Source organism: Asterias rubens, chromosome 19 (assembly GCF_902459465.1).
Source record: "Asterias rubens chromosome 19, eAstRub1.3, whole genome shotgun sequence".
Classification (NCBI taxonomy): Eukaryota; Metazoa; Echinodermata; class Asteroidea; order Forcipulatida; family Asteriidae; genus Asterias; species Asterias rubens.
In genome coordinates, this window is record NC_047080.1 from 10653030 (window position 1) to 10667406 (window position 14377).

The window sequence follows — 14377 nt, forward strand, 5'->3', positions numbered from 1 at the left end:
TATTCTTAATGTGTTTTCTTTTTTAATGGAATTCGAGTTCAGCTACTCGAATAATGAGTAGCTTGTAAGAAGACTGATTAAAGAGGTGCAGTCGTTGTACGACAGGAACGGATGAGAAGTTAAAATAAAAATAAAATAAATAAAGTACGCCAGGAATAAACAATAAATATTTGCAATATTTCTCGTTCCAAAGGCTAGTAAGACATACTCTATCATTCTTAAAGGGAAAAGCGGCGTAGGCAAAGGAACGAAACTTATGGAACCGATGCCGATATTGCTCAAAAGAGGCGCAGAAAATTCACAGTAAGTTCATTGTCAATTGATAAAGAAGGTTCAGACAACCAACCACAACGAGATAAAAGAAAGCACAACACTGGCCGTGACCTGCGTACGTGTGTTAGTTAATTATTCATATTGTAATTTTGTCAGTTTGTAGTTTGTTGTTGTTACTATCGGTCTGATTAACATTGTCGCCAGCGAGGAAATCACTAAGAAACTCAAGGGCATGGTTCATAACCATAAAATATGTTAAGAGGTTTGCGTCAAGATGGAGAATGTCTTCAATCCGCAACAATGCCACGACAAGTGGTCGACCTTCGGAGAAGGTACAGAGAAGTTCTGAAGAATAATAACATGACGTGACGGGGAAGGCAAACTTTCTTGTTCTTTGAAGAAATGGAAAAAGTGGTTTGACATGTTTTGACAAAATAATGCAAAACAAGGTAAAAGACATCAACCACTATTCCACCATTTCGATATTTTTGGTTTAATTTCATTAGTAAAAATAATGGATTTGTAGTCAAAGAGCGCAAAGAAGCCATGCGCCAAGAAGACAACATGGACATCGGATCAGACCATCGGTCTGATTAACATTGTCGCCAGCGAGGAGATTACAAAGAAATTGGAGGGTATGGTGCATATAACCATAAAATATGGAAAGAGGTTTTTGGTAAAGATGGAGAATGTCTTCACTCCGGAACAGTGTCATGAAAAGTGGTCGTACCTTCCGAGAAGGTACAGAGAGGTTCTGAAGAACAACAACATTTCGGGACAGGGGAGATAGACTTTCTTGTTCTTCAAAGAAATGGACAACATGACAAGATCGATGAAAGGTCGGTTTTAAAACCATATAATATAAAAGAATTATCTTCGGGTTAAACTTTGTGTTGGTTTGAAAGTTAATGTTTTGAAAAAAAAAAAAAAAACATTCAGAGAAAAAGAGGCGGGAGGCCTGTTACAGATTGGGGAGTTTCATGATTTTTTTCGTGTTTACTGATCGCCACAATAATCAAACTGAAATGGGTAGGCAGAGCGGAGAGTTAACTCTTGAAACCACATTCCTTAAGTTGGTGTGCGTTGTGCAAGACTTTGGGGTTTAGAAACGCCCATTTATGTTTATAAGCCTTCGTACAGACTACCGGGTAAAAAAGTTCATCTTTGGCCGGACCGCCACACCTTGGCACGAAGTGCGGAATGACTATAAGAAAGCCAGTTACATCCCTAAGAAGCTGAACAGAGACAACGTTAATAAAGAGAGGCAGGATGTTAAACATTGTTGGGTTTTTTTTTTTGGGGGGGGGGGCATAATGTGGAAGCTGAGTCTCAGAACAGCACTGATGGGTCAAAACCAGATGATTCCCCCATTAAAAAATCAACAGCAAGTGGGTAGTTATAATGAGATGCATAGTGTATTTCACAAAGCCTTTGACAAAGAATTCATCATGCCACCTCTGATCTCATCCTATGTGTTTCCAACTTCCTGTGGTCAACACCCCCACCCCTTTGTCTCCATTCACTGTTTATTCCTTGTTTATTCTGCTTCCACTTCCTGCCACTCTCTCTATTCATGTACACTGTAATTCCACTTGACTGATTGTCCAGTTGAAAACCAATGGTTCTTTTCAGTAAATCATTACATCATGGTGTTGCCACAAACCTTTACTATAGCTGCATAATTGCTACACATGTTCATTTATGTTGTGTTGTGTTGTCATTTTAGCCTCCCAAAGTCTCCGCCAGATTCCAAACATCAGGTTGTAAACATTTTGAATAAACTGACTTACCTTTTTATGCCCACACAATGGACACCAGCTCAGACAGACCAAGCATGAGTGACTTGTCCTAAGAACTGCTTACAATACAAACCACAGTTTACCCCAAACCATTATTCTCCTAGTAAAGACAGGAATGCTCAGTGGTGAAATCCCATGGATGGTGCAAACTGCAAGCAGGAATGCTATTCAGGGTGAAATTCTGCTTTCCAACATGTTTGGATCTTCAGAATCATGTGTCTGTAAAATATAAGTAAAACAGTGCATTTTATAATTACTTCATTTCAAAGTTCAATTTGCGATCAAACTTGACACCAGAACACACTTGGAAACAAAACAAAGAACTTGGCATTTATTGGTTGATTTACAATGATTTCTGAATTACTTTATCTGGGTTACGTAATATCGCAACTAGATTGTGTGCTTGCTTCAATCTTTCTATCTAAATTGAGTGGTTGAAGGAGTGGGCGCACGGACAGTACAAGTGGATGTTAATTGTTTATTTAAAAGTATTACAAGAGAAACTTGCCTTGGGACTATTGTGGTATTATTATATAAAAATAAAAAATTAATAAAAATAATAAGGGTTTTATGGTTCGTTATTATATTTGTTTATATATTTTTTAATATTTATTGACCAAACCAACAGCGGACGAGCCGCCAATTACAGGAAAGGATAAAAAACAAATAGAAATATTCATATAGCCTATAACATAAAAACAATCTGATATGGGTATAGGGGCTATGTACAAAGTTAACAATTAAAATAGAATCATCTTAGGAAAGAAAAATGAAGCACACATTGAAGATTAAATAAAATAAAATAGGGAACAGAAACAGACCACCATGGACGACTGTGAAAATATATTAAAAATATATTTTAAAAGCAAAAGCCTACATTAAATTATAAAATAAACAATAAAATAAACAATATAAATTAAAAGACAGAGCAGAGGGAAATGTTGGAAAAGTTTCCGTATGGCGCCACCACTTTTTCATTCGAAATAAAATAATATAGTATCTAATTTACCTGATTGATATATCCCTTTTTGTAAAAATGAGTGAAAAAGTGGTGGCGCCATACGGAAAGTTATCCGAAATGTTTTTTAAAACAAATACAAATATTTTGTGTCAACCCCGGCCCTTTGAGCCCAAAATTCCAAACCAATACTTGGCAACATGTTTGATGCTTTACAAAAAAGTATATGCATTTATTTGGGCCATGTTTCAAACTTGTTTGTGTTGCGAACAATCTTTGAAAAAATTCAAGGGTTTCAAAGTTCGCGCAAGCTGATTTTAGATTTGCGCTCGCGCAATTTTTGGACTCGTCTCAAGATTCTGAATAAAGTTAAATATAAAATCCAGCCGAACGTTACTTTCCGTACCTCTTGGCGTACATTTTCTCAAAGACCATAGATTTTACAAGTATCATGCAAGGAATCAAACATTGGCATTATTGCGTTTTATGAGGGGAAATGGCACACAGCGCAGATTTAAAAAAATAAATAAAGGCAAATTTCAAGATTGCGCCCAACGAATATTGCACGAGCAACGGAACAACAACAACGGCACAAAGTTGAGTTCAAAAAGTCAAGAAAATGGGGCTACATTTCATACAGTTTTTATCGCTACTCACATCATGACATCCAAATCGATTCCTCAAGTCCAGTCCCATGTCTTCTTCCTTTTCTCACCCAGATATGGACGTTTTTTCCTGATTTTGAGGGGTGGTGTGTCGCCTCCCGAGGTTGTTTCTCACCTACTTCCTTCAGATCCACACATGTTGTTCTGCAGTTTTCTCTACACACGTGTGTACGTATTTATACACGACGAGTCGTCGTATCGTGTTCTCTCAACTGTGAGAAATAATCCCTCGACACAAGAGGGCCGTTTAAGACCTTTTCGCAAATACCGGGGCGCGCGCGTAAAGCTTGGAATTAGGTGCATTGTGGTCTAGCTGGTATCCAAATTTGATCCATATATATCCCACAATGCACCTCATTCAACAGTCTGCGCTTGCGCATTGGTATTTGCGATAAGGTCTATAGACGAGACGAATTAAACAGCGCCCTCTACTTCCTTTCTGCCAGCTCTCTCATCTCCAGGAACTTTTTGCAGAGAAGAGTGTTGATCGTTTTGTGGTTGAGAATTTGGGGCAAGTAGGCCCATCAATCGTCACCGCAAACGCGATCATGAATATGGCGGCGTATAAACGGGAAAATGTGGAGTTTCCCTACTGCGAGGAGGTGTCCAAATACGAAAAATTGGCCAGGACAAGGAACATTTGGGTAAATAAATTTGTTATGAATAAAAACTGTTTGGCTGTAGTGTAAGTGGCTATGCAATAACCGTGTATTTCCGACACAACAATAAAGAGTTAACATAAAATGAAATATGGAGGCCAGTGAATAAATTTCACACATTTTCATCGTTGTAGTCTTCTTCAAAAAAAGACCTCCTGTGGTAGTAAGTATGTAGAGGGTGCACTTGAAGTGAAAATGGTGTGAATTGCCAGTTTGGATAAATTGAAACTAATTTGGTTAACTTATTTTATATTTATATTATTTTATATTATAAATAAAGTTTGTTGTTGTGTTACCATACGCAACGGTTAATCATGTTTATCATTCAAACCCACCATCACTGTGACTATCCTCCTGATGATGGTCATAGAGGGTTATGATTATCGCAATTTTTATATGTTTTTTTATCCTCGTGCTTTGTTATTAACATTAAAAATTGAATTTTGACTTGTTGGTTTTTGTCAAATCAAACAGCGAAGTCTTCAAAGCCAGACATCGAAAGACACGCGCAGTTGTAGCTCTGAAGAAAGTTCTCATGGAGAATGAGAAAGAGGGAGTAAGTTTGCCATCCTCTTTATTATTATATAACATTTCTTTTTGGTAGCCACAACTAGCGAAAAAGCTCTTTCAGAACTTTCTTGTGTGAGCATAGTCTCGCATAGACTCCGGAGCAGCAGTCTCGCACTAGTCTCGTGAGATAGTTGTAAGAGAGCCATCTTGCTATCACTGCGGCAGACATTTAACAACTTGTGCAAAATTCTAATATCTCTTCAAATATTACTAGTGTAGTGATACAGATTGTAGGATCTACCTGCTGAAAAATGTTTTGCTGTTTGTTTTACAAAAGATATACATGTAATCCTAAGTCCTGTTTGAATGTTTCTGTTGCAGTTTCCAATCACGGCCCTGAGAGAGATTAAAATTCTTCAACTTCTGAAACATGAGAATGTGGTGTCACTACTGGAGATTTGCCGCACAAAAGGTAAATTCTCACCAACTACTTACTTTTTTTTTTTTAAACAACTCCTGGGGATATGTCTGAAAGTTTGAAACATCTTTACAGAAATGAAGTTATCAAATGATAGTTTTGTAGGCGAGGAATTCTTTGTAGAAGGAAGTTTTATGTGGGTGTATGGACAGAAATTTCATTTCCCTTCTGGTAAATCCCTACAAGAAACCACAAATATTAGTTTTTTTGTTAGGAAGTTTGTGCACTTGGAGGATTTCAAATAATACTTGTTAATGATTGACTTTTATTTTTAGAGGCGGCAGGAATTATTTGTCTTGAAGATCGGTTCTAAGAGATTAGCTTAAGGGAATGCAACTATCAAATATCAAGTAATTAAGCAACAAGGGGAACCAACTGAACAAACAGTAATTTTTATTATTTGTTACATGTATTTTGTTTTTTGTTGTCACCAGCCACAATGTACAACCGCTACAAAGGGAGCATCTATCTTGTCTTTGAATTCTGCGTCCACGACCTCGCAGGACTTCTCAGTAACCCGAACGTCAAGTTCTCCCTGGGCGAGATCAAAGAAATCATGAAGCAGTTGCTGAACGGTCTCTACTACATCCACAGCAACAAGGTCCTCCACCGAGACATGAAAGCTGCAAATATCTTCATCACCAAGGAAGGGAAGCTAAAGCTGGGCGACTTTGGACTCGCCAGGGCGTTCAGCATGCCCAAACCAGGGCAGGGCAACCGGTACACAAACAGGGTAGTGACGCTGTGGTATCGTCCTCCAGAACTGCTGCTTGGCGAGAGGAACTACACGCCCGCCATCGACCTATGGGGTGCTGGTTGCATCATGGCGGAGATGTGGACTCGAAGCCCGATCATGCAGGGTAATACAGAGCAACATCAACTCACACTCATCAGTCACCTGTGTGGGTCGATAACGCCGGAAGTCTGGGCGGACGTCACTAATTTGGACATGTATCACAAACTAGAGCTGCCCCAAGGGCAGAAACGGAAGGTTAAAGACCGCCTGAAGAGCTACGTCAAGGACCAGTTTGCCCTGGATTTGATCGATAAACTCTTAACTCTCGACCCCAAGTCGCGGACGGATGCTGATCACGCATTGAACCACGACTTCTTCTGGAACGACCCGATGCCTTGTAGCCTGTCGGTGATGCTTTCGATGCACAATCAGTCCATGTTTGAGTATCTGGCGCCAAAGAGACGAATAAACTATGGACCCCACCAACCACCCCAGCAGAGGCAGCCTCCAACTACAAGTCGACCGGGAAAAGCCACCGATGCAACGTATGATAGAATATTCTGAGGATCATATCATGTTGGATACAAAACTTACTCTTGATATGCTAATAATTTCAGTGGTGCTGATTCTGAGAGTTTACAATGCTTCAAGTTACAAATGTTGCATCAGCGCAATAACCTTGTATAAAAGTATTTTGCACAACCGTCATATCTTGCACCAAAAAGGTTTCGTGAAAAAAAACATTGTATCGTGGTGCATACTTGTTTTGTATGTATTTTTTTCCGGACTATTTAACCAAAAAATAATTAATTGCCTGAAATTTCGACCCTAGAAGAGTCTTTGAAGACTAAATAATAGCAAATCATACATGAAAAGGAATCTAAGTTTAACATAAGCAGTGAAGTGGAAATAAATTGACTGTATTTCAGGCCATTAACTTTTTGTTGTTTTACCTAAGGTCCTTTTGGTTGGTTAGCAGCTTGCAACAGTTAATTATATTTTCTCTATTTTAAACAAGATACAGCTTTTTTGCAATTTCAAAGTGGCGCGTAATGTAAGTGCTATTTTCGGAGATAAAGTTTTGCAATGACACAACAAAATGTGGGATTGGTAATCAACGCCAAAGAAAGTTCATTTCAATCTGAATCAGCAAGTTTGTGCCACTGTCAATCCCCAAGAAAATTAGTTGTATCTGGAATATCATCAAGCTAAGAAAATTTACTGACCCCCTGAATCACAGCAGTAAAACAAAAAACAAACAGGATGAACTCATACAACTCAGATGTGGTTAGTAGCCGAGCAGGTGTTATTGAATCTCACAACTGAATATTCTAAACATCACTCGTTCCTCTTTTCACTGTAAATTAAAATGCATAATATAAATAAAAGGTAACCTATAAACCCTGTTCTAAAGTGGAAAAAAAAACAATATTTACTGGTTCTGTACAGTTTATTTCAAAAAGTTGTTTTTGTTTTATCGTGTATCCACAAATAATTGTACAGGTTATTTCATTAAACATGTTAAAGTAGTTGGATCAGTGATAAAGTGCACTGGGGTCGATCTCACAAAGATAAGTCCTAAATTAAGACTAGACTTAAGAGTTGTTAAAAACTTGGCGCTAATCTGAAGTAAGGACAGATTAAACTCGTCTAACGCTAATCAGAAGTACATGTAAGGCTAGTCCTAAGTTAGACTATTCTTAACTCTTTGTGAAATCCACCCCAGGACATCTTGGTATAGGCAAGTCCGCAAAAATATTGTATCTCGACGTGTACTTGTTTAGTTCAAGACTTTTTTTTAAGCAAGATACAAAGTTTTGACAATTTCAAACTTGCACGTAATGTAAGGAGATACAACATTTTACACTGACCTGACAAATTGCACCTACAAGCCTGTCCTAGTTTACCAAGTAAATCCAACACGCACAGCCTCACAACTCAACATGCATGTTCATTGTACTCTCCTTATCTTCGCTTATCTTCATGTAATTCGCGAAAGTCCAAAAGCAGCACATGTGACACACGACAACTGATTGTCCGTTTACATATAAATTATACATTCTGTTTTGTAGTGCAAACAGTAACATAAAATCAGCACAACAAAAATTCATCACAATGGGCTTAAGAAGTGGTTTAGGTGTTAAAATAGGGAAAATTTAGTCCGCTCTTGATAAACCCTTTTAAATTTATCCCATCACATAGTCATCCGCCAGTTGCATATGCAAGCACACGGGTATGAGCAACTTGAACTTTCAAAAAGGTAATTTTAAGGTCACAAGGTGTAATGTAACCAATAAAAAAGAGAGACAAACAAAAAAAGATTTAAGCCAGCCATTTCAGCACCAAAATCTAACAAAACCAAGTTTAAAACAAATTGACCATGGTTCAGATAGATGAATTTGCATTCTCGAAAGAATATTATTATTAAATTAAAACTTTTTAAAGACGAGACTAAGTGCACATTTTTTTTAAGTGTGGTGATAAGTGTGGTGATTTTGGGAGCATTTAACAACATTTTCAATTTCTAAAAAGCTGTCCCCTTTCTTTTGTTTTAAACACCCTCAGTGCTGACGATACAAAATGTCAAGTTTTTCCCTTTAATCTCTCAGCACTTCATAAAGTATTCTTTGTAAAGACAATTTTGGTTTGTCAGGCAGAACGATTGCTGGAATAAGCCCTTTTTGTTTCGAATTCAGATAACAACGTAAAGGGAAAAAGTTTCCATAACAAGGAGTTCATCTGAACATTTAAAGGAAACGTTGCCTTGGATCAGACGAGTTGGTCTGTAAAAAGCCCTTGTAACCATTTTGGAAAGATGTTTTAAAGTAGAATACAATCGTCCACACAAATTTGCCTCAAAATTACATGGTTTTCCTTTATCTGTGCGAACTAACACGGTCGGCCATTTATGGAAGTCAAAAACTTGACTCCCATAAATGGCCGACTGTTATAGTCGACGAAGTAAAAGGAAAACCAATTTCGAGGCATGTTTGTGTGGATCATTGTAGTCTACTTTTACAACATCTTTCTACCCATATGCATTTTATAACAAACGGTTACAAACGCTTCTCAAAGACCAACTCGACCGATCCAAGGTAAAGTGTTCCTTTAAAGATTGGGCTTTCTGCAGAATCAGGGAGAGTTCGCAGCTCTGGACTATAGAGGGATACACATGTACTGAATTATGCATGAGAATTTTGACAAGACAGCACCTTTAAAAGAAACAAAACAAAAACAAAATCTCTCGGAGCAGTACAATTGGATCATCTCAGAAACGGTTTCCGTGTGACCTTTAAAAAAAAAGCATCAGCGTCTTAAAGGAACAAATACCATCTCAACAATCCGTTTCAAGACAATCCCCTATGTTTGTGTATTTACAAATGCATAGTTTTAAAAGGTTAAACTGTACACAATTTACATATTGTACAGAATTTTTTTGTATAAATAACACCATTATTTAACAGGAAACATAATATTTGGCTACTTTCTGTGTGTTATACGATTGCAGCTCTTATAATTTAGTGTACTCCAGCCAGCATATGTGACTTATTATTACATAACAAGATCGCAGCCGTTTAATTTTAGTTGTTCTTAAACCAAGCTATGACCTGTATTAAACAAGTGTAATGCCATGCATATCGTATTATGAGATACTGCCCAAAAGCAAGACTGCAACTTCAAGGCGAGGGCTACCAGGGGCACGTTGCCACCTACTCCTAGGGCTGAAACAGGGTACACCCCTTTACAGTCTGTAAGGATGTAGGCATGGGTATCATCCACTAGGAGCCACCTACTCCTAGGGCTGAAACAGGGTAAACCCCTTCACAGTCTGTAAGGATGTAGGCATGGGTATCATCCACTAGGAGCCACCTACTCCTAGGGCTGAAACAGGGTAAACCCCTTCACAGTTTGTAAGGATGTAGGCATGGGTATCATCCACTAGGAGCCACCTACTCCTAGGGCTGAAACAGGGTAAACCCCTTCACAGTCCATAAGGATGTAGGCATGGGTATCATCCACTAGGAGCCACCTACTCCTAGGGCTGAAACAGGGTACACCCCTTCACAGTCTGTAAGGATGTAGGCATGGGTATCATCCACTAGGAAACCTGGCTTGTAGAACAGAGTCAACTACTTTCACAACGTTATACAAAAGCAATACACCGATCCAGTAGGCTCCGCCCACAACGCACGTGTGAGCGCCAAGATACGCGCACGCATGTTGGACCTCATTTGTCGGACCTTCGTTGCGTTGTGATTGGTCAATACGCAATGGGGCGGAGCTTCGTGGATCAATCTATTATGGTTAAGTGCCTTGCTCGAAGGGCACAACTATCATGACCGGATATCGACCAAGACTGCTGCTGACAACACTGGAGCTTGGGTCTGATGATCTAGACCACTCGGCCACAAGACGCCAAATCCCAAATTATGACGTTCTTGTTTGTAGGAAAAAAGTCACATATGCCAACTGTGCCTCTACTCATATTAATACTAAAATAAACTCATTAAAACTAGCTCTCTTAGAAATCATTCAGCCACTGAAGCGACACTAAGATGTTTTTGTTAATCTGCGATGCTTAGCTTCTACACATGAGTACAGCAAAAAGTAGACCTCTATAATACAGAGACCCCCTGCTCTGGTTTCCCGTGGTACTTTCTAACGGTTCTAGGCAGCGATTCTCAGATCATCAAAGGTACCAGACTGTTTCCCCCAAGGTACTCAAAAAAACAGAACACAAATTAAAAAAATAAAATCATCTTTAAAACAAAACAAATTTTGAACTTGAAGAACCCCGTGCCCCCCCCCCCCCCCCCAACAAAACTAGTACAAAGACAGACCAAATCTTATCGATTAGCGGTTCCAGAACAGGGTACCAGCATCTAAAATCAGTAATTTGTTTATGCCTTGAAGACACTGGTTCCCTTTCCCTTTTTGCATCGACGATTGGCTGACATGAAATTCCCATTATGCATTATAATCACTGTGGTCGGTGCCCGTGCATTCACATATTGCATGTGCAACAGCTTGAGCGGACTACCAACCAATTGACCTTAAGGTCAGTGCTGTGAGCTGAAGTAGGACGGACTTGGGTCATGATGCACTCATAATTTATGACCTTTCTGGTTAGTACCCATGTATTCAAATTTCACATGTTTAACAAGTTGAGTAGATTACCAACCAATTGACCTCTAGGTCAGTGTTGTGAGCTGAAGTAGAACGGACCTCGAGTCATGATGCACTCACATGATCTTTGTGTGGTTGGTACCCATGCATTTACAAAACATGTATAACAAGTTGAGCTGAGTACCAACCAAATGACCTCTAAGTCAGTGTTGTGAGCTAATAAAGGATTGACCCACGGCATGATGCATTCATGGTTGCAGTCAGGTTGGCTCAGTGGTTTCTGTTCCTGCCTTTCACCTCTGTAGACCCCGGTTCGATTCACAGACAGGAGCCTTGCCTGTGGATTTGGGTTTTCATTCCCTACCTGGCTGCGTGGGTTTTCCACATTGGGATTTTCCTCCCACATCTCAAGCTTCATTGTCTTCGCTACAAAAGTTGGTGTGATGTTTCCATAAGGATGCTTTGCCGACTACATAACTCGGACTCAGATTCAGATTCGATATGAATTTGTGGTTTTTTTTAATGGGGAGGGGGGACGGACTGTTATGCGTAGATTAAACATCAGGGTTTCTCCGCGAGTAGATTGGCATTGAGCTGTATTGTAGGCTTATAGGGTCAGTCCAGTCTCATTGGAGAGGACAATCGATGACGGATGGATTATCTTTCAGATTGCTGCATGGCATCTTGGCTCATACTATTCTCAGTCAAAGGACATCAGGTTGGCTGGCGTCTGGAAGAGACAAGAGAAAGTTTCAAAGGTTTAATAATGACGGATAAGTAGGAGTTGAAGCTTTGCATGGTGGGAGTATAATTAGGTGAGGTTTGCAGTAAAGGCCATGTGTAAAGCGCTTTCGAGTAGTTGTGGTTCTGAAAAGAACTGAAGGTTGACAACTCAATGTTTCAACCACTATCTCTGTTGTTGGTTCTTTCACAACCCTGACTGTTGAAGGTCGTAGAGGATGGGTTTATCATTTGCTCTAATGCAGCACTGTATGATACCAACCTGGGGATGAGGGTTAGGAAAGAAGATTTTTTTTTTTTTTTTTTAACAATCACACCCCCCCCCCCCAAAAAAAAAAACATAAAAAAAAAAAAAAAAAAATCCTTTTATTTTTTATTTCTAACCTTTGGCCCTTTGTGTTTCTTAGTCGCTTCGTCCAGGTACCGAACCCACTGGCAAGCCATGGCGTATGAGGGCGCTTTATATTTATAGGAGTTCCCTATAGGTACACAAAATGGAAAATGGAAAAAAATAAATGATAGTATGTATTCAAAGTCTTAAAAAAATAACAAATACACCAATTACACTATCACAGAATTGTTAAGAACGTGCAACTTCAAATGTAGGTTGAAATTATGGTATTTTTACCATTTGGTAACCCCTGGGGTTATAGATTCTATAAAGCTTTTGGAAACAGTATCCAAAGCACTAGAGAAGTAGACCAATGCGCAGGATTTCTCCATTTGTGGAAACAAATATTGACTGATTTTCTTCACCAGGCCGACATAAAAAGTCTGAATTCAGCCAAAAGTCTGAACAATCTCATCCCTGAATGTTTGTATGAGAGATTGGCTGTTGCCAGCTTGGTGTTTGTGTCCCTCGTGAGACAACAACCATACAAACAATCGAACAAATATTCTGAGTTAAAAAAAGGGGCTGGTTGGTTTGAGAAGTATGTTTTAGGATGGCTCACCTTTGGCAAGGTCTGTTAGTAGAATGATGTTGTGTCCTCTCGTCTCTGGTAGCAAGACCACCCAGTCAATGATGGAAAATAACTTACAAGGCCTTATCTTAAACTGCAATGAAACAAAACATAGGGTCAGCTAAAACCACTGACAGTTACGACGAAAATTTCAGGAAGGATTCAAGGTCTTTCACGGTGGTACAGATTTTAGTTGAGTTAATATTTTGAAAATAAAATACAATTTGGTCCTAGGAGGACATTTATATAAAAAAAGGTTTTTCAATAAAACGAATACCATAAACCATTTGTCGTACTCTCTGACTGCTAAATACCATCCACTGTGGCTTTAAATGATAGATGTACCATGCAGCCTGCAAGATGATATCATTTGGTGACTGCATCTATACAGTACACAGTCAACCCTCTCACTGTCTGACCATTTAGTATCATCCACTGTGGTTTTGAATGATAGATAAACACTGCTATACTACAAAACGATATCAAGTGGTGAATGCATCTACACAGTACACAGTCAACCCTCTCACTGCCTGACCATTCAATATCATCCACTCTGGTTTTGAATAATATTTTGTTTTACAACACTATGTGACCAACGTCAACACAGTCCACGGTCAACCTTCATACTGTCTGACCGTTCATTATCATCCACTGTAAAAAGCAAAAGTAACTCACATCTGATCTGTCGTGCCCGGTGAAGTACTTAGCTGCATAGTGTACAATGTTGGTGCCCCATAGACCCACCCAATACCTCGTCCACGCCGACACCTAACCACCAACAAAACAAAACAAACAATAACTTATCACATTTATAGTGCGCCGTCTCAAAGGTGTGTAGTAAAAAATATCCACAGTAATAAACAAAATATATCAAAATACATTAAACGAAATCAACACAAAAAAACATTTTCATTATACATTTATTTCTCAAATCTACAAATGCAGCATTACACAAAATAAATTTCAAAAATCTGACAATGTACATAGAATATCCAAAAATCTACAAATTTTCTAATTGAAAATAATAAAACCAAGTGTCAAAGTTATGAATTTACTTACAGATACTTTTCTGCCTGATTTCATGTCCGGCTTCCTTTTCAAGTAACCTGAGTGAGGAAAGAAATCATTGTAAGGGGTCTCAATGTTCATAATATGCGCAAAACTTGCACAGACTATTTTAAGCCTTTGAGTGAACTTTGTGTAAAACAAAATTGAAAGAGAACTCACCATGTATTTTGAAAGCAGAGATTGGCACTTCTGGTATACTCTGCACTAGGTCCTCGCAACTCTCAGTCAAACTAAACACAGACAAAGAAATGATCAAGTTGTAAAATCAGTTATCAATATAAACCCCTCCCCACTAGATCCCAACAAATCTCAGTCAAACTTAACTCGGAAAAGAAATAGTCAAGTTGTAAAATCAGTTATAAATATTAACCCCTCCCCACTTGATCCCAACAATTCTCAGT

At 38.8% G+C, this 14377-nt stretch overlaps 2 protein-coding genes across 2 annotated transcripts in view; one reads left to right on the top strand and one right to left on the bottom strand.

The window, feature by feature from the left end:
- Positions 1-4146: 4146 nt before the first annotated feature.
- On the top strand, positions 4147-7503 carry LOC117303242 (cyclin-dependent kinase 9-like). Its single transcript, XM_033787391.1, is given in 5 exon segments — positions 4147-4320; positions 4322-4339; positions 4829-4910; positions 5246-5336; positions 5777-7503. Coding segments are annotated over 5 exon segments (1134 nt in total). The 5' UTR covers positions 4147-4243; the 3' UTR covers positions 6643-7503.
- Positions 7504-10321: 2818 nt separating this feature from the next.
- LOC117303455 (ras-specific guanine nucleotide-releasing factor RalGPS1-like) overlaps positions 10322-14377 on the bottom strand; it is a 33274-nt gene continuing 29218 nt past the window's right edge. Inside the window, exons 17-22 of the mRNA XM_033787658.1 lie at positions 14136-14206; positions 13968-14014; positions 13584-13676; positions 12900-13002; positions 12331-12425; positions 10322-11935 (exon numbers count right to left, since the gene is read on the bottom strand). Of these exons, the coding sequence (XP_033643549.1) occupies positions 11906-11935; positions 12331-12425; positions 12900-13002; positions 13584-13676; positions 13968-14014; positions 14136-14206 (439 nt within the window). The 3' untranslated portion in view covers positions 10322-11905. The remainder of the gene's footprint in view (positions 11936-12330; positions 12426-12899; positions 13003-13583; positions 13677-13967; positions 14015-14135; positions 14207-14377) is intronic.